The 24,060-nt window shown below is 43.3% G+C and overlaps 2 protein-coding genes across 13 annotated transcripts in view; one reads left to right on the top strand and one right to left on the bottom strand.

Annotated features, from left to right (window-relative positions):
* Positions 1–24,060, top strand: part of LOC118513378 (mucin-5AC) — a 182,285-nt gene that overhangs the window by 114,398 nt on the left and 43,827 nt on the right. For all 12 annotated transcript variants that reach the window (XM_036059036.1, XM_036059028.1, XM_036059037.1 and 9 more), the window contains 3 exons: positions 11,272–11,461; positions 17,664–17,856; positions 23,006–23,625. In XM_036059036.1, coding sequence (XP_035914929.1) covers positions 11,272–11,461; positions 17,664–17,856; positions 23,006–23,625 — 1,003 coding nt within the window. The remainder of the gene's footprint in view (positions 1–11,271; positions 11,462–17,663; positions 17,857–23,005; positions 23,626–24,060) is intronic.
* Positions 19,854–20,579, bottom strand: LOC118513379. The gene is made up of 3 exons (XM_036059041.1): positions 20,357–20,579; positions 20,050–20,285; positions 19,854–19,984 (listed from the first exon to the last, which is right to left on the bottom strand). Exons 1-3 carry the CDS (start codon positions 20,472–20,474, stop codon positions 19,943–19,945), a joined length of 396 nt encoding a protein of 131 aa, XP_035914934.1. The 5' UTR covers positions 20,475–20,579; the 3' UTR covers positions 19,854–19,942.

Genomic DNA, 24,060 nt, shown 5'->3' with positions numbered 1-24,060 from the left:
ACTACTACTACTTTCCTATAGCTCGGGTGTGTGTGTCGGCGTGGTGGGGTAAAACAACAAAGCGAAAAAAAATTAAAAACAAACACAAACAAATACGTCTGGTAAAGCCGACGACTTTGACGCTTACGTACCTCTCGGGTCGCTCACACAAACATTCAACGGTGATGATACTGTTCGGTTGATGAAAAACGCCCCATACACCACGGTTGTAATAAGCAGTAGGAAGGTGTACATTTCGTAGTAGTAAAACTCGCTGAAAGCGGGAGACTCTTCACGTAGATTGTAAACATATACGCCCGGAAAGATGAAACACCAGACCAGACGACAAGGACCTATGCCGCTCCGTAAGACTCGTGAAGGTGTAGAGGAAATGGGTGAAAATGTCAACATAATCTGCCCTCGGGCTCTACTCATACTTGTCCGAAGCAGCAAGCGCTAGGACAGTTGGCGGACGTTTCTTGGAAGAAGTGAAAAGAAATGAGCTAAGGTAGTTTTGGCTATCGTGCGAAAGACTGAAGCTGCTGGTGGTGCGCCCTTACAGTACGGTACATACAACTGTGCCCACCCAATCTGTTGATGAAATTGTTGCGGAACATCTTCATTTCTTCTTGACAGCCCGAGCTAGCAGCACAATCTGCTACACCGATCATGTTCCGCACTAACCAGAAACGCAAACACCACCTCTCCGGCAATATCGTAAGTGTACGTGGTAAGGCTGACCGGCTTCACGAGTGCGTCAAGCATATGCGATGAGCAGTGCATGGAATAATTATCTATTTTTATGTTGAACTCTACCATCACCTATTTGTTCGGGGGGAAAAAGTATAAGGAAAGATAGTGTTAAATTCTACGATCGTCAATGAAGTTAATTTTGGACCTTTGAAATTTTAAACACAATGCAGCAGACAACATTCCATGCCACTGTTTTGTGTGTATGTCTTCCCACTTTAAACTTCCTTCTCGTCGGTTTGTGCTTCCGGTTTTTCCATGTGTGCTCACAATTTACCGGTCTATGTACATTCGTTTGCATAGTGAATGAAAAACGCAAACATCAGACACAGACAGACAGCAGTCCGATGGGTGAACTGTCGGAACCTACCGATTCACTTTGTACAGCCCTGTCTGCTGCATAAACAGTGGGCATTTGCGTTCTTATTCGACAGCACACTTTCCCTTCGTTCATGTTTTGATATGTACTGATGAAAGAAACCTTCTTTTCACCATGTATACATTATGTAAAGGATGGGTTTCGTGATGGAAATGGAAATCACCCATAAATTGGCTTTTAGCTTCTGTTCCAAAATGAAATGCGGTACAATTTTGATACCCTTCATAAGTTTGTTTCGCTTTAAAGAGTTATTTTTAATGAATTTTGGATTAAAATTCCTAATTAGCCGTGAGGCACCATGCGCCTCCATTTGTTAATTATTTTATGTTTATGTAAAAAACTCATAGTTTTTGTACATATAGAGAAATTCACAGTTCAAAAATCTAAATCCTTTTTGTTATATAATTAGTACAAAATTATTGGTAAACGACTCGAAAATTTCCCCGTTCACAAAACGTGTTAATCTGTACGAAAAACGCCTAATAGTATGCAAAGCGCAATTGATGTAGCGAACTCTGAGAGGAAATATGGTTAAAAATGGTCAAAAGCATCCATTCTGGCTTCAGGAGGTTATATACATATTCTCGGTCAACCGACGGGTGAACAATCTGGCCTATAACTTGTACGGAGTTGACGTACGGTATCAGAGCATTCATTCTATGGATAGATGATTAGATAATCGGTCTCCTTAGTAAAAAGTCGATTATGAGCTGGGAATCCAGTTGTTTCAATGTGTGGTTGGGTACACTCATCATGTGTTAATCATTGTCTAAGAACTGTATTTATTGAACGATTTTTGACCAAACAGAAAACACACTGTGCATTAAAATTTAAAATTCACAGTGCTGCACACAAAATATTCTAGAGGGAAGCCCTCTTGTTTGCGCTGAGTAAGGTGTTTCCCGAAACAAAACAACAAAAAACTCCCCAAAGGTCGCAACGCTTTATGTAATTGAGACCGGACCGGCAACACTGTTTGCCTTCCGGGTTCATGGCTAAAGGTTTCACCGATTAGCTTCCGAATGGAATATTTTGTTTTTACCGCTGGTTAAACATGATTGACATTCCTTTCCCAACCTTTACGTAAACACGGAACAAACGATCCCGGAAAAAAGTGTCAAACCAGTTGGTGGTGGAAATATGATATTGACCTTTGTCAAAAATGTGGGGGACTAGTGGCATTTTGATACAAAAATATATTTACTCATCCAAACGGCAGATTTTCTATATTTTTTTCGTAAGCAACGCAAACGATAGGAAAAAATCCGTTGGAAAACAACAATCAACCATGGTCACTAATGGAATTTTAGTGATTGACAAATTGATAAACCATTTCTTCTTTTTTATCCAAGGTCTGCTATGTCATTAACCTTAGACATCATGCGGACACTATCCAACAAGCCTTTAGAAGGGGTCATCAACCAACAAACTAGTCGTAAGAATCAACAAGAGTCTTTTAAAAGAACACAAAAACTCTCTATCTCACACACACATTTTCCCCGTTGCTCTAACTGTTGCCGAGAAAGTTTTAAATTTGATCACCATTTGCTCGGCAACGTCCCTGGTACAACAGAATGCAATTATCGTATATGGATGGCGCAAGCTCGAAACAATTCTAACCACACCAACCACCAAACAACACACCTGTAATAAACAAAATGGAGTAAAAAAAGGCAACAGCATATGCCATCAGCTGGACGGAACCCAAACACACACACACACGTACATGAATTCAAACAACATTCCGTAACTTTGTTTCTAACTACCTTAATCGACACCCTGTAGCTTCGCTCCCAACTCCCAGGATCGTACCGTAATGTCCACAATCGCACACGTACAAATACTTTCAGCAGCAACACAAAAAAATGGTCCAATATTGAAAGTTTTATTCAACGCGTAGCTTCACTATTCAGGTAATCCTGATGCACAATAACTCGCGCATGTTGGCCGCGATGACGTTTGCCTCTTTGCAGTCGGTCGGTTTTCCGCCTGCACCATGCCTGTGGGTAGTGATATTCTCGAGTTCTGTGCTTCCCTTTTCCTTCGAAATTCATAATTCCACCACACTACGGGAAGCGAGTTTGAGGATTGGGTGTTGTTTTTAATTAAAACTTTTCCTCAACACGCGCGCTACATCCAGCGCGCAGCTACGTTTGTTAGCCATTTCTGTTACAAATAGAATTTCATCACGACATGTACGACAAGAAGTTTTTTTTCCTCCCATCGGTGACAAACGGCGACTGACAAATTGCTTTAAATGTGTTGGAATTAAATAGTTTCGACCATTTTCGATCGTTAGCGTACATTTTTTATAATATAAACTGCTTTCAATACAAATTTTTGTTCGTATCGTGGAGCATCTCAAGCAGAATATTTTTATGGATTTTATGGTTAGATGTTGATTTTATTTACATAGTTTAGATTGTGCCTAATCAATATTGATATTAAAAAACATCATATATCGAAGCAAAAGAACGCATCGTTACACTTAATACTATAATATTCTATTTCCCTTACCTAATTTCCCCCTAATCCAACACACACCCTGACACCTTGACTGCTCTGCGCCTTGGTCGTTCAATCGTCCACTGCAGTTCATTTTCTGCTCGACCCAATTTTGCGTCCGATACACTCGCATACCATCACTCAATCAATGCCAAAAACCAGTGCCAAAACCAACCAGGGCAACGGGAATCGAACGTACGATGCGTTAGCCGTAGTGCCACCGATAATCGCCCAAACGCCAAATTCGAACCTCCCTCCAGGGATAATGTAGGGGACGAGGACCGGGGGGGGTACAGAGGCACATCAGCTCTCATAACCTGTCGGGGCACGAAGACGCAATGAAGGCGAACCTCGACCTCGGTGGACAGTGAACGCAACCCACAACAGGACAGGATGACGATGACCACAACAGGATACCGTTCCATCATCATCGGTTGGTTAAATTGAAAATTGAGTTATTAGGTCATCTACCAGCGGTGGCCGCCTCGCCTTTTGGCACAGTATCCGTGCATCCGTTGCGTGTTTGCACGTGGATAAACTAGCACACCACAACAACGGCCACTTGCTGCCTGAGAACTTCCGACGGGGGTTTTCGGTACCGATGGTAGCGGCTATCATCGGCTACCAGCATTCTGATGAAATATTCCGCTCTCTGCTTGGTAGTTCTCGGTAAGCGAGGGAAATCCTGCGAGGGTCCATCCAGCAGGCCTATATATACACGACGGTCAACAAGCAGGCTCGATTCTTGTGTGCCATTTTCGTTACCAATTGAGTTGGGTTGCTCGTTGCATGCATACCGTATTTTTCCCGGAAAGCTGACCGATCCTTGCAGATTTCCCGTGAAATGTTCCCAGGCCATCCTGATAAACCGCAAAATTCGATTAAAATGAATCTGACGACGAGTACACGAGGGGCACGAGTATAGCTCTGATCTCACCGATGCTTCAGACGTGCAGTTGCATACGAGCCTTTTTTAGTTGTTGCTGCTGCGCGTGTCTTTGTTTGATTATTTATTTTAAGATCACACAAACAAGGTGAAGAGGATTGTATACTGACCGACATTTTGTTTGCAGTGTTTCTGCTCCGTCCCTGGGTCCATCTATTCCATTCCTGACAGCTTGAGTTTTGTGTGACGTATTTCAAGTGACAGCTCGATTTGGTGCTGTGGTTTTTGTGGGAGATGGCAAATAAATTTCCTTGACAGTTGATTGAAATGGTAAATCTCTGAACGCAGAGGTTTTTTTTTTTCTTAATCCTTAGCTGCAAGTCCACAATAAGCCACAAAACCGATTAAACGTTTAATCCGTATCAAGTTTAACCGATATCGATAATGTTTTATTTAATAGTTTCAACTCAATTTAAGCTATTTCTACTGTACCGCTAAAGGTTACTTATGGCGTTATGGCCTCTTCAGCGTTGAGTCCACCCCAATACGCACAAGCCGTTTCCATTCCGATACAATCGTTTCTAGCTTTGAGCATGATCACAAAATAATTAGATACAACTGGCGCTTTTCCGCCTGTTTCACCTCAATTTCCACCTGGCTTACCCATACCAACAATTAACATAGTCTTGCCCGATTTTACCGCAATGCCGTCGTACTGCATCGCATCCGTATGTGATGTATTTATTGACTGACCAGATTGCCCCGGTTGTCCTGTACCGGTGCCGAGGTGCAACATACCGTAAATTGAATTTTTAGCACAACAAACCGCAACTTCGATCCGTTTCGCATCGAACCCGTGTGCTCGATGAAGCATGAAGAAAAACGGCATACGATACAGTTCGAAGGATTCGCATTCGGACACTTCGTCCAGACTCACCCAGAGCAACACCTGCATTGGTCTTTTAACCTGCCATTTTAATATTTAATCGCGCAAACTATCGTTCAACGACGGTACGTTACTCTGTACCACCACCAAATAGCGATACGTCGCTTGACCGTAACACTGTTTCTGACAAAAGCAGTTGTGGGTCAGCCAGCCAAGCTATTCGGGTTTTGGTGAGATTCGGGTTTGTAAGCTCGGATGGGCACTGCTGTCTTAAATAATTCAAAACAATCGTACTACAGTGCATTGCTGCATTGGTCTTAAAACCTTCGCCGAAGCTAGCAAACGGCCACAACTACACCAACGGAGCTTGTCCATCAAGCGCTCGTCCCGAGAGTGAACTCACGGGCACGCTCAAAACTAACAAGGATGTATGGCATCCGCATCGTAATGGTTCAACCCGGTGTAAAGACGGATTCGTGGAACCTCGGATTTATCTTGCAATCATGGAAGATTAATCACCACCACCACCACTACCGACTCCCTCCTGGACCACCTTCAAACCCTCCCTTCGTTGGATCTGAAACACACACACAGCTAATGGCAGTTTAATGCTTCGCTAGCTAATAATTTGCCTTCCAGGATACTCAAAACGGTTCACGATCGATCGGCAGGATAATGGCGGGAAATCGTTGCATGCAATGGTCGTGCGAACCTCGGTGCGGTAGTACGGGGGCCACCTAAAGTGGAAAACGGTTCAATTGATCAGATCAGCTCAGACTCATCAAATTGTGACGATCGGAAATTACTCCGAAACCCTTGTGACAGCTGGCAGCCGATGCCGGAACGGATGCGGAAAACGGTTCAATATTGAACCGTTGCTGTGCAAATTCGTACATTACTATGATTTTGGTGGGGTGAATAAACCCTGCTCGTCGAGGTACAGTAATGTACAAAAGTGTTTGAAAATTGAGAAAAAGTAGTTATTCTCATGCAATAATTACTTCACCTAAAAAAGTAGAGCTTGAAGAACTTTGAAGTATTAAATGCGCTTTTTGAAATTATTTTATATTAAACCGCATTTTTATAGTTAGAAGGCCTGCTGTTTTTGTGCTCAATACTGTGCTTCACATCGACATTGTGATAACCTTATCAAACCATGGAATCCAATATCGCCGAAAGCAACTCTAAGAGGGCTCGGTCAAATAGTGAAAAAACCATGGCACATGGCACAATAAAAAAAGAGACCACACACATACACGACTCTCTATCTCTCTCTCTCTCTTTACTCCCTCTCTTCTTACCCGTGACTCGAGCGAACGGAACTGATTTGACTCGATATTGCTAGACACACGGGGCTGTACAACGCCGTAATCCAATGCTAATATCGAAGTCACGAGGACATCCGTCTGTCGTACATCGAGCCAGCCACCTGAACGTGCTCATACATAAGGCAATCGGAGCCGTGATCCAGCCACGGTTCTCATCCACTCTATCCCATATATGCATCCTTGTACGGGGCAAGGACCGGGAATTGGGCGATGCAGGCAGCGAAAGAGGTGAAATCAGCGAAAATAGGCTGTCTGGTGCTTTAGGCTTCTGGCGTTTCGGTGTCGTCGTCGTCGGGCCGTATGTCAGTATGTGTTCTTTAGCCGTCGGCTGACTTGACAGTTTCACCACCTTCGTTCTGCCAGCGACCGGCGCTAGCAGATACATTAAATATTTGATTTACCCTCTTCCCAACCACGATTGCGATGAACATTGTCACGATCGTGGATGGAGCCTGTAAAAGCGTCCCCCACCAGAGGAAGAAAAAAAAGGCTGAGAGTAGTAGTACGAGTAGTAGTCGTACAATCAGCACGCTACACGCTACTTTAATATATGAAATGATTTAATGGGGGGAAAAAGTGTGGTTGCAAAAACATCTATTAAGTGTGCGAGGTTACTAAAGCTCGGAACAAGCTTCGGTTCGCAAGCATTCGAAGGATCGTGTTCCAACCTCCACAGCACATGTGTTACCCCGTGTAACATGGATACAAAACACGGATCCAATTTTCATTTCCGACCCATTCCATTGTGCGGCGGAAAACGGAAACACCGTCTCGCACAGGTCCCTCTCGCAGGAAGGCCCACGTCGGTTGCAAATCAACAGTCACTCCTGGCACGGAACGCCCTGTGACAGCGCGTGGCTCGAAGGGGCACACAACACACAACACGAAAGAAATACCACGACACCAAAAGACTCTCCGGTCCTCGCAGCGTCGGAGATTTCCACCAGCCAGCTCGCGGGTGCGATACGGAATGGATTAAAAATGCAACCTTAATCCGAATGCAACCACTCGAGGATAAAGTGCAGTACGCTACGCGGCAGCAACAGTGTGCGCTCGAGAAGCCGCCTTCGGACCGGTTGTTGAACTTTTCCGCTTTTCCGGCTACCCTTTCTCGTGTCGTTCTCTAGCGGCTTTCTCCACCGGTCGTGATTGGTCTAGTGCCGAAGCCTACCGAAGCCAACCGCCAGGCAACTTGGGTTCAGGGTTTGGGGTGAAAAATATGCACAGACACAATACCAAATCGCTTCCGCTTCCGCTTTACCGCCCCGTCACTTCCCTCTTTTTTCCATTCTCGCGCTACCCAACCCAGTTTCGTTTTCACTTTAATCCACTTTTGCCGCCGGGAAGCGTTTGGCACGGTAAACGAGAATTCATCCACGACCAGTTTCTCTGACGGGGCAGTGATGAGGAGGAGAGGTGGCCAGTAGGGGAAAATTCTTCGCCCGTTCGCTCTCGGTTAGTAGGAAAATAATATCACAAACCCGCTTTTTACCACGCCTTACCTCAAGTGCTTAATCCTTGGCGCTTTCTTTGCCGAAAGCCCTCCACAAGCAGTGGGTGCTAGCGTTGTTGGCCTTTTGGTTGGCGCCCACGGGTGTACTTTTTTTTTTGGAGGGGGCCGGATGGACCACCGAACGGACGGACGGACGAGAGCGAAAGGGACTGGGGATTATTACCGAGTTGATCGATAATTGTGTTTGGTTTATCGGGGTAGCCTCTCTTTGCCTTTCTCTTTGCTGAGTCGTTCAAGTTCGGATAAGTTTTGCCCTGGAACTCGGTGCCAACTTGGGCAGTACTTGGTGGCTGATTTATCCGACTGTCTAAGTGCGCTGCAATGAAAAATAAATGCAAGCAGTTTTACCATCCTCAGCATACTTTTCAATCCTGAGAGGCGCTGGGATAATGTTTCCGTTGCGTTTGATTGATTTGTTGTTCTTTTTGGCTTTGTAAGTGTGTCTGTGTATGTGTTTCATACTAATCACGTGTAAGTTTTTGCAACTGGGGGAAGTGCTCAATTTTGCAGTATTTAATATAAATTGGATGAACCTTCCGCTCGAAGCTTAGCATTAATTTTAAAGAGGAAAAGTTTCGCTCGATACCGTTTATCCCTCCGGAGGGTGGTGTTTTAAAAAAGAGTCGGAAATAAATTAGCCCATCCGTCCTCCGACCCATGCAAGTCAGGAGGCATCAACTGTCTGTCGGTGTTGTTGAGGATGATCTTAATCTGTGGTTGATTGATTGGACAGGTGAAAGCACGATCAATAGCGTCATTTGAAACGCATAAGATATTAGAAGGGCGTGAGGTTGATTTGAGGGTAATATTTGTTGGAGCAAAGGTTGAGAGGGGTTTTTGGTGTGAGATTGCTTCTAAATTTGTGGAGAAATATGATAAGGACTTGAAGGACATTCATCGATGCTTCGTTGTAGGAAAATATTATAGAAATAAATGGATACAAACACTTATTCCTACAAAAAGACCAACTTTCGAAGGAACTAAACAACTTCAATTTGTAGATCTTTTGGGGACAGAAAAAAATCACATCATCCCTACTAGGGATGACATCCGATTACAACTATTTTCTAAACTGTCGCCAGAACAAGATTACCTAGAAAAAGAATCCTTCGAGAGAAACTTTATCTCAACGATGCCAAAAACAGGACCGCTTCCTTCAGCTGACGACAAGCTTAGGACGACAAGAAGTTGCAAACCCATCTTCCGTTTGCATACCACACACAAACTGCCAAGATTCCGGATTTTTCAAAAATCCGTTTGCAACCAATTTAACCTGTGCACAATTCCTGTGCCTTTACTGGCGAACAAATTCTTCGCCCCGCTAGACAAAAAACAACTACCAGGTACGACAACTTTGTTAAGGAAACTTTGATGGGACCTGTGATTCGACTCGAAAACTCTTCGTTCATGAAGTGCATCTGCACAGCAAAAAAAACAATGCTGCTCCTTTGCTCTTTCCAAAATATGCAACATCAGCAACCAACCAGTGACAACCAGGTTGGTGCTGAAAGGTAGTTGTTGAAGCTTATTTTTTGTTACCACCATCCTAATTTGAACACCACAAAAAAGACGTCGGTAGCGACAATTTCATTGTCATCCAAAGCTCGTACTAGCGGGGAGCGAATGAGTTTGAAGTTTGTTTGATGTGAGCACGAATCGACGGTGAAGGAGAATTTGGGACTAATGTGCGTATCGTTGCGGTGCACTTTTCTACGGTGCCAGTGTTTTTGCGCTTTTCGTCAGAGTTCGAAGCATCAAGAAGTGTACTGGAAATGAAAGCTTCCAGTTTCTCAAATTTCAACCACACAACTCCACACCAGCTTGCAATTTTCCATACTCCTTTTGTGCCTTTAAGCCTCTTTACCAGGTGCAGGTAGTTTCACGGAATCCTGTTCCAAGTTCCGCCTTACGTGATGTACGTATTGTGATGGAGAAAGGCAACAAGTTTTCACAACACTTACAATCATAAATCACGTACCGGCTTTTGGAGAGTTTCCCCGACGCTGCACCATCATAAAGTGTCAAACAGTCTTCAGCTTCATTTTACATTCCCAGCTTTTTTTTTCGATTCACAACCACACACCGTCAGCATCTCTTATCGGTTGCTTTTAATCACTGAAGAAAATTGAGAAAGAAAATCCTTTCACCTTCCTTGTGTTTATGTCTGCGCCACCACCAGACACGAAAAATACTCCCTCCCCTGGAGACCGATTTATGTGTAAGACCGGGAAGTGGATTGCACTCGCCAGATAAACTCACACACACACAAACACGCAGACACCCAACCGTACCATTTATCTTTCTATGCGCTCCATTCGCTCCATTGCCGAAGGTCGGAAAAGTGCAATGTCGCGCCACGTGTCTGCACCATTTGCCAGACACAACCGCACCAGATTGCACCGTACGGGTCTGTGACCGTCTCGGTTTTGCTTTCGCGTTTTTTCGCGAACCCAGACGAACGCGATCCGACAGACCAGACGACAAAGAAAATGAACAACCTTTCGCAAAGGAAAAACTTTTCCCACGATCCCTCGTGCAGCACCGAGCGCACGGAGAACATTGTAGGCAGCGCGGAAAAGCATTGCATACTTACACACCCATGGCCGTCGTGCCCGACAGTTGCATACTTTCAGGCGGTGCACATCGAGACGTTCTGATTTATCTGGCTCTGGTGGGTGACGCGATCCCCTTTTTATCTTCTGTTCCGTGATTGTCTGAAGACTGAGTTATTATGTGTCTATCGTCTGACAGAAAGCAAGACAGCAATAGCGGAAGATAGAGCGAGAGCGAGAGATTGGAAGTGTCCTATCAGTGCAACTGCATTTTTTGAGCAACTAACCTCACACGAAACGAACTCGCTGCAACCGGTTTCCGGGTGCTGATGAAACAATTCTTTCATCACGAAAGCTAACAGAAGAAAATCGAATACCAAGGCGAAACATCAAAAAACACAGCTTCCACAATTCGATTACCGAAAGTCCGTCCTGCCCGCGCACGTCGTCGTATCTTTGTTATCAATTTTCTTTATCGCTTTTTCTTTCTCAGAATTTCACCAAACACATCGCCCAAACGGCGTGCAGCGGCGGAAAATGGTCAAACAGAGTGGCGGAGCAGAAATCAATCGATTCGCACCTCGGACGCGATCAGCATCGGCGACAGTGACACTTCCGGCGACAACAAACCGTCCTCGCACGACGAAACCATCATCACGAAAAGCCCTACACAAACAACACTGGTAAGTGCAAATCGGGCGGGGAAAGAATAATGTCTTTTCTGGTCTGTTTTATTTATTTTTATTTTTTTCGGGTTTAATTTTAAGATGAAGGCATGGGTATCACACGAAAGATTGCTACAGTTTTGAAAATAGTTTTTTGTTGTTTATTTTTATTTTTGAATAGTCTTAAAGACTAAGGTGCCCTTTCAGGGTTTGGAGAAGGAAATGTCTCCAAACCATCGTGAATTGTACTAATATTTATAATTTAGCTTTAAGCAATACGGCCAGGCCGTTCTTTGTGAATAAAAAAAAATAGTCTTAAAGACTTACTCAATATGTGTTTGATAGAAAAATATTACCTGTCTTCATGATTTCGTAAACTTTGGCCATAAGCAGGGCAAAATGCAAAACCATTGGCTGCTTCATCACCAGCACCTTTCTTAACGCCAACATTCCAGTGATGGTTCAAGATATTTGGAGACCCCGAGCGTAATGGCAGTTGAAGCCCCTCTGATTGTGATATTGCAGGAAAACAACAAGATTTCCACACGGATGAGGCCCCAAGCGGCCGTTCCTTCTACACCTAGGTTGATCCGTCACTGCAACATTCTAATAGCATACTTTTAGGCGTTTAATGAGTTCAAACGCGCCTAGGGTATGTACGCGTAAAGAGTAGCTCAGAGTTCTTTCGTCTCGAGGTTTTTGTACGCTTTCTCGTATTTTTTTTTGTCTTTTCCCATGGGAAAGCGTACAAAGCTATAATCACACCAAAAAGGGTAACAAAAATTGTTCTAATTTTAATGATGTTAGATATTTATATCGAGCTTATAATAACGATTAGATTTAACCTCTCTATGAACTCCCAACGTCCCAGGATATTTGCAAAGCTCTAAAAATATCATGGAAGCTTCCAAATCCGATTTGCTCCAGCCATAAAAATGGACAATTTTAAACCTACACCTGATTCAATTTACCCTGCTAATCTCTAGTCATCTGTAACACAGATTAAAAGAGGATATTTAAAAATATTCATCACGATTCATTTTTTTCCGACCACTTGTGTTCGGAACACTAATGGCACATTTAGATACTCGCTCGGAGTAACCTTACCCTAATGCGTGTCATGTTACGGGTACAAACACACAGGGTACCTTATTTGATCGTACCCGTAACACACCGTCCTCACGATGGTACGATTATCCTTTCAACCTGCTAAGCCAGCGTTGAGCGTAACCGGCCTTCTGCTAACCGTTCGTTCCAACCAAATTCGTCCTTGGATATGGATTATCGCCTCCGGCCTGCGGTTTCGTGTCGATTTTATTCCACCTGTTTTGCTGCTACCGAAAGTGTGAACCGTGTGTCACTTTCAATCAACTGCTTCAACGCTCAGTTCAAGCTCGGTCGGACTCTAGCCAGCCCAAAATGAGCCCAGAAAAAATGTTCTCTCAACTCCCGAGAAGCTCTACTATTTTTGGATAAGCGAATGTTATTTGCAAACAACTTTCACCTTCGCTCGCTTCGTTTAGCAGTGAAAGAGCAATCAGATGAATGGGTTGAGGAGTTTTTTTTTTTTTGTTGGCAAAAAAATAAATGTATGACTTCCTCATAGGAAACCGAGAAAAGCCAACCCCGCCGTACGTTAGTGCAGATTGATGTGGGGTCACAGTTCTCTTAGCTTTCGTGCGCTCAAAAAGGTTGTGGTTCTCGGTTGTATTCTCCGGGTATCGAACCACTCTTAATCCTTTCCCTTTTTTTTCGGTGTGCGGATATGGAGACGCCTGGTTGCCCACAAGTGTTGTGAATTATTGATATTCGTTTCGAAGGCCCGGGACACGTCGCCGAATGCTGCCGAATGATGAAGGCTTAGCCGTATCAGTGGTCGCTTAGCCGTGTATGATTGTGGTCCACCGTGTGGCCTTTCTTCGTGATACGATGGTTCTGACTGCTCGACCAATCGACTATTGACCTAGCTCGCCTTGTACGGTGGGATGGCTTTCGCCATCGTCACTCGTTCGCAAATGGCAGATCTATGTTGTATGTGGCTCTGAATAAATTATCTCTTTTTTTTCCTTCTTTTCCTAGCCCCTAGTACAGGCACACTTTATTTTCATTTGTGCCAGAATAGATAGGATGGAAATTACGTACGAGCTTTGCATTTGTCGCGTAATGAGAGTACTATATCTAGGCTCAGTAAGTCGAAATTAATGGAAAAAATTAGCGATGGAAGATAGTGACCGTTAACGGGACATTAATTACTGCTTCTTGAATAATGAGAAAATTTTTGTGATTTTTATTATATGATGTAAGCAAAAATTGAAATGTTGCTATCAATTTCACAACATATCGCATCGTTTAAATTTCATGTTAACCCTATTCCTACTAACGATTGAAATTGCTTATAACTCCGAATCTGCTTCTTCTTCTTCATTGGCACTACAACCTCGAAAGGTCTCGGGCTACCATTTCTGGCTTTCTGTGACTTGATTTTACCCGAAACAAAGTAGTGTCAGCCCTGCGTACGGGGAGGCGGTCTGGATGGGATTTGAACCCCGGTCCTGCCGTGTAAAGACCGGCGCCGTTATCGCCTCGGCCACTGGACCGCCCCCAATTATAACGTTATATGTTATTAAATTTAAATAAAAGCCATTACAAAAGGCTTATTTCCTTGGCACGAAACTACACCAAGATAAAGCTACACACCATCTTCAAATATGTATTAATTTGAGATATAATGTTATTCATAATCCTTGTAGTGTAATTAAGATTTTTTACATTTTTTAACAAACTAACAAAACAAATAATAACCGGTCTTTTCTAGTTTTCACCGGTTTTCATTTAAATTTTCAAATTCGTTAATCTATTTTCAACACTGGTAAAGATTGTAATTGTAAACGGAAACTCGTAATGTTCAATAGTAGCTGCAAATTCCCAACATTTCTGCAAACTTAGCACTAAAGAAAATACCCAGGAAAAAAACCCCGTTTTCAAAATAACGACCAACGTACGAAACGTTGCAATCCTACTGGCGACAAATATTATCATTCTCTAAATGATTCTAATAAATTTGAGTAAATTTAAAATTGCACCCTGCTCACAGTCCCGCTAGATTTCGCTGTGTTTGCTCAAAACTAGCTAGCTCCATGCTTCAGAAGCGTTCTGCCCCGAGCAACCAAGCTGCTTTTTCTACCACTCGCTCATTCGTTTGCCCAATCTTGGTTGCTTCTTAGATCCCGGCGAAGGAAAAGATAGTTTAGCTTAAGTGCCATCAACAAACCCATCTTCATGTTACGGGCCACTGTTTAGTGAAGCATTTGATATTCTCTCGCAAACATAAACGGGAATAGTTTGCTGCTGCCCATTCCAACGCAAAGCGACCAGGCAATGAAAGATATGGCGATTGCGAGGGAATGTCCTTTTTCCTTCTTGTTTTCGTGTCTCTTCGCCACAAGTTCGGACTTCCGGAAGATATGGTCCTTGCCTTTAACTCCGTCTTTTTTGTGCCGTGTCCCTCTGCTAGTTCAGCATACCCAACGTGAAGTCCGACTGCTGCAGGAGGCACTGTATGTTTCTTCTATTCACTATATCGCTATCGTGGCAGCAGGAAGCGACGGGGAAACGATGAAAACGATGCAGACGGAAGCATAAATCACATAAAAATGTAATTTCTTCCAGCGAAATCCTGCGCGTTTTTGGGGTGGACCGTCGCAGCCGCCGCCGCTGCCGACGGACGAACACACCATGAAGGCAAAAATCTGGCCGAAATCGGCAATAGTATACGCAAACCCATGAGGAGACGCTTCGACAAGGAAGCGAAATGTTAAATAAATTTCGTGCGCTTCCCATTCCTAACAGCTCCACTCCCCGTGGCAGGACACGACACCCAGCGGCGTCCACAGCACGTCAAATGAAACGGATGAAACAAATGATAGTTACCGAAGATTTTATGCCACAGACAAAATTCTTTCAATAAACATTCGCTTAGTTTTTCGTTGATAAGAAACACCAGCACCGGCAGAGGGTCTTCCCGCAATCAAGCCTCACCAGCCACAAAAAATAAAAGACGAAAGCCATATTCACAGCCAACTCACAGGGATGGGCGATTTCTGTTTACTTTCTTCATTCGGGCGTGCTAATAAATGGAAGGAAAAATCTGATGCGCTTTTATGTGCTACTGTGCAGCTGGAGGATGGGAACCAGTTTTGAGATGGATATCAACCCTATTATCGAGTAATAAGGGACTGTCTTTTCTCGTCTGCTCGTTCCCATTTTTCATAGTAGCGAGAGCAGCATAGAACGCCTTAAGATTCGATTTCGACGCTGGCAATATTCTTATGGGGGTAAACAGCTTTCTACCTACGTTTGGTGGCATTATTTATCGACGCTTATTCCCATTTCGAAATCTTTATTCACAAGAAAATGCTGATCCGTTTTTCCCTGTGATGTATCCCGAAATAGTTTGCAAACAGACTGGAATCCTCAAAAGCATTCAGGATGTCCCTGGCTCGTTGGCTGAGCGGATGCAAATAGTATGGTTTAAACCATCGTTTCTTTTCAATTTGTTTGCTGCGCTCGGTACTACAGCTACCACCAACGGCTGGAGATTGATTCGTTTTAAGCGATTAAACTACAGTAAAGCGCTAGTGCTTTTTTATTACATTGATTGAATAGTGAGAATGGTCGATAGTCGTGGGATAGTCAGCTGGGTTTTAATAACAGGTTGGGGAAAAATACAAGATTAAGTGCGGTAGCAGTTTCGACTGTAATTTTGTTTCTTCTTGACTACCGTCACCAAAAAGAAAAGTATTGCGAATATCGTTGCGAATTCTTCGTTTATAGTACCATCAAACCCTAATTTACACGGATAATATGGACCAAAGATATTCGCTTATCATAAGTTCCAACTATTGCTTCGAATACTGCCTTAGACATTATCTATCCATTTAATTAAGAGATCGAATTCTTCTCTTCTTGGCTAAATGACATGCTAGGCCGACATATAATGGAATACTAGACTTAGGCTGGTCCGGTTGCCGAAGCGATAGTGTCGCCGATCTTCACACAGAAGGAGCGCGGATCAAATCCCATCATGAACGCCTCTACGTTCCCAGGACTGACTATCCAATTACGAGTAAAATCAAGTCAAAGAAAGTGAGTAATGACAAGCCAGGAGCTTACGAGGTTGTAGTGCCAAAACAGAAGAAGAAATTTAAAGATTTTACGTAGTTGGATAATCAATCTTCACTATGGGGAAACGGTTCATTGGCATGGGCCATTAAAGCCTTTTGAATTGAATTCTAATTTGCATATTTCAAAGCACATTCAAAATAAGCATTTCTTCTTCTTTGGCACTACAATCTCAATAGGTCTCGGCTTGCCATTTCTGGCTTTCTGTCACTTGGTTTTACCCACAGCTGGATAATCAGTTCAGTCAGTCGCGTACCACATCTCACGTGTTAGCAGTGGTGGGTCAAGATATTCGGAGGCCCCAAGCGGAATAGCAGTTGAGGCCCCTCTAATTGTGATATTAGAGGGAACAACAGGATTTCCCTCACCAATAAGACTCCGCTGACCGACGAGGCCCCGAGCGGTCAAAAATTCTCGCGGTATACAAAATTATATAAAAAATCTCAAGTTTCCCTATTTATTTTCCAGTTCGAAAAGATACATATTTTATCGCTGTACAGCTGTACCATATTTTGAACTCAAGAAACAAAACTACATAATAAACTCAAAATCACATTATCAAATTGTATATCTTTGAATCCAAAAAACTAGAGTACTGCGTAAGATATAATTCATCGGATTATTTATCGCTGTACCATATTTTGAACTCAAGAAACAAAACTACATAATAAACTCAAAATCACATTATCAAATTGTATATCTTTGAATCCAAAAAACTAGAGTACTGCGTAAGATATAATTCATCGGATTATTTCAAACTGATTCAGTGAACATTAGAACGAGTAAATTAGTTAACAACTGGTATGCAATTATGGATAAGGACTATTTATTTATTTATTTATAATTCCAGTATTACGGCATGACGCATGGATAAGGACTATGTTAGCAATATTTTCCTTTAAAAGATTTTTTTCTTATATAGATTTTTTTCTTCGACCTCCATTCGCTCCCAAGTGCTCACCTTCCCTTAATTATTTTAACTAATAAAATTACCCAACTCCATCACGTTCTTTGCTCCATCTCGCCCGCCAAAACACAGCCAAAGACGCGTCCACCAAATGCGATGCCCCAGCGATACGCAAGTCTTCCATGTTCGAGTCCACCCAAGCTGCAGGATTTGTCCGGATCAAACGATGCCGCTGGCGGAAGTCTCGACGGTGGCCGGAACAAGCTCGGTATCGGTATCAGTGCCGTGCACGATGCGGTACTACGGGGGATGGCCCGATTGCCCGGTAAGTTGCTTTTTAAACAACTTTTTTTTTATCTCAAAAGTTAGCCAGTTTCTTATTTTCCAACAATTATTTTAAAATTATTCCTCTCAATACTTTTACTGCTTCTTACAAACCCCATTTTACTTAGCACAACACATCAAATGAATCCTTTTCGGCTTAATAACATTTGCACCATAATTAGACCAATTATGAATACTTCAGTTAATAACCACCGGGGTTTTTTTAAACTCCCCCGAAACCAAGGCAATATACACCGTTGCATACCGTTTCCACACTTAATAGCGTTTGTGGTGAAAAATTAAATTTTCATGTGCCGGGTGTTGCGTTATATGCTTTCGTTGTTTTTTTGCTACACTCCGATCCGATTAAGCCGTTCCGACCCGTAGATCAGCCACACTACTATATTCCCCCAGGTGCGTGGAGAGAAAACGGAGAAAGCTCGGAGCAGTGTTGCGTTCTAGAAATTGCTTTCGAGCGCAAAAAAACACAAGAATTACGGACCATGTTTATTTTTGTGTTTTTACTTCACACGAAGCTTTCCTCGGGCACGCTATAGCGCGCGACGAATGGGAAAGCCGGGTGTTTTTTTCGTTTGCGAGCTTAACCGGTAAGTTCTGTTCATCGTCCTCGGGGGGTGTCCTGGGTGGTGGATTGACATTTGCCTCAACTCTCCACGGTGCACTTTCACGGAAGGATGAAATTATGTGCACCACGGGAAAACGGTAGCGAAGCATACGGATACTGAAACTGGCGAAATAAGGCCCGACCGCAGGAGAAACAAATAATCGATGGGAAAAACTAACCGGTAGATGCATGGGCTCGAGCGGCTTGAGCAACAAAGATTAATGAGATGGTCTACAGGCACGCAGCTGGCCTGACGCTAATGGTGTGTGAGTTGTCGACGTCATTATCTTAAGCTTCGAAGCGAGCGCCAAATTTAGATAGGAAGGTTTTCTTTTGTTTCCAGGACAGGTATTTGGTGCTTGGGACAACATTTAGTATTGAAGTTTAGATAATTTTAATGGTACAGTTGTAGCTTCTTTTATGCAAACAATATGTGTCAGTAATGTTCAGTCAGAATTATATAAATCTGGGTTCACGGCTAGATTTGTAGCTGTCTGTACTACTCATTACTACACTGATACCATTTCCTATAGCAGCACCCTGTACTTACCCAATAGTCCATATTGTATTATATTGTTTACGTGTTTCCAGTTATAATGTGTTGTTATTATTTTGTTATTTTTTCTTGATTGGAGCATTTGTTATAGCCATTTTAATCCAGAATCTATTCTTGCAAGATTTTTGCGTTGAAGAAGGTAAAGTAATAAGAACATTCTCAAAAAAAACATTTAGAGGCACTTAAAAACAGAATAACATCATGACTTACCAATCGGTCGGTTAACCGGTACATCGATAAGAAAGATAATCCAGATAATACATCTACTGAAAATTTAAGAGATCTTTAAATGTGTATTAAATTACTTGAAAAAATAGCAAAATCAGGGACTTAAATGAACTAAAATTAAATACAATGAATAGTTCTTCTACCTCTCCTTTGACAATACAACCTCCATCATGCCATGTCTCATCAATCTCTCATGATGCCATTTTTTACTTGGTATGACTTGATTTTACCCGTAGTAGAATTGTCAATGCTTCGTACGAGGAAGCAGTCTACATGAGATTTAAACCCCGTATGAAGATCGTCGCTGCTACCGCCTCGACCATCGGACACAACATTTTGAAATTTATTAACAACGTAGACCCCACTGTCTGCCATTTTGAATATGTTTATCTTTTAAAAGAATTTTTAAATTTTTTTTAAAGAAATTGAAGATAGAAATACAATTAACAGATTAAACTTGGAGTTGCATGAAAAATAAAGATGCAGCTATAGAATGTGGTATCAGTGTATAGACTTAGCAGTTGATAGGTGATAACCTTTAGACACGAGTTCTCACACTAGCCCACACGATGGAATCAGTTGAGTACAATTACGGCCGAGTAATTAAAACATTTAATTTATTCCGTTTTCGAATCTTAACTGTATAATTAACTTTCATTTCACTGGCAAAGTCTTCACTTAATATTTACTAGGCGGTGCAAAATTATACTTTTGTGTGGTCTGAAAAGAAAGCATTCACAGTTAAATTTTGTAAGTCATTTAAGTGCTTCAGTGCTGCTACTCACCGGTGGAAGATTCTTTTCCACCCTTTCGAAGTGATAGTAATACTCCTCGAGCAAACGCTTCTGTTCGTCCTCGTCGTGACCAACGCGAAATTTGTGGACACCGGACGAGTACTGGATAGTTCCCACCTTGTCCGGAGGCGATGAGTACGCTCTTGCTATTGCCGCATATGGATACTCTGTCGTTGTGGTGCTGGTACTGGTCGTTGTGATCGGCACGCTCACCTCATAATCAATCTCTACAACGGTACGGTACGATACGAATCAGTTCCAATCGGTCACCAGTGTGCAAGACCTTCGCCGTTCCTACCGTTACTGCTGTAATCGTCCTGCTGGGGCAGAGGACTGCCCAGGGTAGCACCAATTAAAAGTATACCAATCAACCCGACTGGAAAATATTTCCCACTTTCACAAACGCTTCCAGCCATCGTTCGGAGCGAAGAAACGAACCAATAAAACGAACCAACTTGCCAACGTAACGATCGATACGGCACTGCGCGTTTTGCACGACGACGTCCGCTGGGCCAGCGTTGTCTGTGGTTGTAGCTCAGGGGATTGTTTTCTGTTTTACTATTTTCGATCCCTTGCCTTCCATCTACTCTCTCTCTTGCGGCGGTTCGGGAATTCCCTGGATGATAAGATGAGGCGAACAAAATCATCGTTTAATCATCCATTTGATTCGCAATTGCTGGCGCGCACTGATTGAACTGTTTGTTTTCTTGTTATGTTTCACTCCATTTTTTTTTCGCTGTCCGCTGGCTGTTTACTGGCTAGACGAACATTAATCAAATGGCTGGTTACTTCTTGTAAGGTGCATTTATTGTGGTTCATTGTTGCTTTGTTTGGCAGGCTAATTTATTACCGAATCTTCTGTCAGTTTCTCGCTTGGATTCATCTTATGATTATTGAGGAGTCGTTGGTAATAAGTAATAGAACTTGTTGGAACTCGGTGTTAAAGCTAGTTCCAATTGGTTTACAGTAAAGTTTAAACCAACTACGTAGCGAGATGTGAATTTAACGTTCTCTATGTATCAATCCCCCATCCTAGCAAACATAAGACAAATTTTATCTACCTGAGTCAGGGACGAATCAAGCTCCTTGGCGGTCCTAAGCAGAATGAAAGTTCGAGGACCTTAATATGTCCAATCTGGTGACTGGGTTAGAGTCAGAGGCCTAGTGGCGATATTACACGAGGCCCCGTTCGGAGTTCGGGGCCCTCTAAATAGAGGCTTCCAGGACCTTGCTCCAAGCATCTGCTTCGTCGAAGATCATTTTAGAAGTAAAGTAAATATACCGAGACACTTTCAGTAGCACTTACTGAACTATCAGCTAAGATTTCACTTAAGAAATAAAATCCATGAAAATATTTTATGTCCTGGAAGATACGTCTTGATTCTGCATTTTGATTCCTTAGCATTGAAAATCTTGATTCACCTCCTTGAAATCACCTCCGGTGTATGGAAGTAACTAGAATATCATATCTCTTTTAATGATCTCTCCCATTTATCCTGGATTCTAGTTTCTGGCAGCATATCAGCATAGTCTTAATTTTAGTTTTAGAGTAAACCAATTTTGAACAGTTTTTCTTAATTTTCTTTAGCACTAAAACCTGGGCTTAGTGAGTTCTTAACCTGTCATTTCTGACATCCCTGGCTCATCCCCTGCTGGATATTCAGTCCTTGCTACGGATGAACAGGCCGGATGAGATTCAATACTCGGTTCTACTTGAACGCTACATAAATTCAATTTTGTTTGCGGAACAACTGCCAAGTATCATAGGAATTTTAGGCAATATCTTTGCTGAAATCAAAATCACAAGGTTGAATAAAACAAACAGCCAGCAAATCAAGTATGCCCTAACGTAATGAAAGGCCCTTAGTGCCAGTTTAACTATACTTCAATAATGCAATGCATTTGGAATCGCAATAGAACTGTCGCGTTAATTTAATAGCTTGCAATAATCCCAGACGTGACAGCTGTTGCATGTAAAACACACCTGTCACACGGTGTAGCATTGTAAACGCCTTCCAATCAGGTCAACATAAACACGTAACCCGTGCTGTAACACACACACACCAGACGGAAATGCATTTATGGATCTAATTTAAGGCACTCTGTCCATTGATTTATATGATTTCGAACGACCTTAAAGCTGGGAAGGCCCTTTTGCTTCTCTACCACACAGCTCGCAGTATCGTTCGCCTAGACTTTTGTCCTTATCCTGTTCTCGCTTTTATGACACTCAAGCTCTTCCAACCCCAAATTGTAAATCCTTTTTCAGTGTATTGGTGGATGGAACACTCTCACACACACACACCATCCCCCAGCACTCCCTTCCCTTAGCGCTACTTGGGCGCGTCTATGCTGATTTACTGACTGCTAATAAAGTTTTACGATGAGCATGATCGCACGGTGGTTGTTGGAAATCAAAGAAGCATTTATGCGTTTCCACACGCGCCCGACCCGATGATGTAAAACCCCCGGCGATGTGGCGATATTTGACACCCTGCGAAACCTTTTCAATTCGTAGCAGGGGCAAACCCGTGGAGGGAAGCGGTCACGACCACTGTTTGGATGGAGGGCTTTAGAGTGATAAGGGTGTAAGCATGATTAATGCGTTCGGAAATAACTGAGCCATTGTCGGTTTGGTGCCTCGCACATCAAACTCCGCCAACAGCTAAATCCTTGAAGTTTCATTTTGGGGCAGTTGGAAAAGAATCACTTTTCCGAGAAACTCTATCCGTTTGAGGAAATGAGCATTAGTAAGTTTTCTCGTTTGGGAAGGAAAAACTGCTTGATTTATTGTGATTGTGCTACAGCGTTCAACTTCTTTGTTATCCTTGCATCTACTGAGATGCGCCTGCATATCACGGCTTTATCAGTTTTCATTTAATCGCCAAGACAGATTTGCAAGTTTGAATAGAATATCTCATTTTCACTTCTTTCTTTCCCTTCGCAGAACCGATCCTCAACGAGCACCCCGTTACAATCTACCCGGGTCGAGCGTCGCCAACACGCCGCATGCCTCCACGCACCCTGTCCGGCTCGATGGAACGGCACCGATTTCCCACGTCCGACAACTCGACCTCCACATCGCAGGAAAACTCCTCGCCAGAAAACAACGAGTCGGAGTACAACGAATCGTCCCTATCGCCTACCCACGGGCACTTACAACCACTGCAAGGCGGTACACCGGTCACCTCACTGTTGAGCCGAATATTTCACCAAAATGCGCCGCCACCATCATCGGTGTCCAGCTCGCACCATCTCCACCATGGAGCTGCCCGTGGCAACCGGATTCCACCAGTGACCGGTACGATTCCGAGCATACCCTCGCGAGCGTCGGGGCGACCGGACAGTGACGATGAACGATTTTCCGATGACTCGCTGGAAGAATCGTCCCTGCCACCACCACCCGGCCCACCAACCGTACCTCCGCCTCCGTCCCTGTCCGCACCGGTCACACCTTCCAAACGGCACAGCATTGCCTGGGAGGTGAATCTGGACGATCCGGCCAGCTTCGGTGATCCACTCATCATCACCACACCCAACAAAAGCTCCACTGCGGTTAGCTCGAAGGTAAGCGCTAGAGCGTCCTTCTTTAATTCGCCCGTTAACTGGAAGCTGTTACCCATTTTTCGGAAGGTCCAACAACAATTATTACTTTTTAGCATCGTAAACAAGCAAGCAAACGAAGGAAAAAACCAACGTGAAGCTTAAACCCACCTTTTGAGTCAAGGAAATTGAGCTACACGCCATGGAGACCCTTTCCATCGGAGGGGGGGGAGGGTGCCAAGTTAATGAGGCGTGTTAACGGAACCGATTTCGATAATCTACATGCTAACCCCGTTTTAGTACGGACCTTTCTTTTCGCTGTTGCTGGGGCAGAATGTTCGGTCTGCAGCAATGGGTCTGGGAAAGTATCCTTACGGAAAGGATTATGGCGATGCGGAGGAACACGTTTTTTGTACGTGCCGCCACTGGCGCTGGCGGCAGCACACTGTTGCGTTTTAC

Source organism: Anopheles stephensi, chromosome 3 (assembly GCF_013141755.1).
Source record: "Anopheles stephensi strain Indian chromosome 3, UCI_ANSTEP_V1.0, whole genome shotgun sequence".
NCBI lineage: Eukaryota > Metazoa > Arthropoda > Insecta > Diptera > Culicidae > Anopheles > Anopheles stephensi.
The sequence above is the reverse complement of the archived record's forward strand: the minus strand, read 5'-3'. Positions and strand labels throughout refer to the sequence as shown.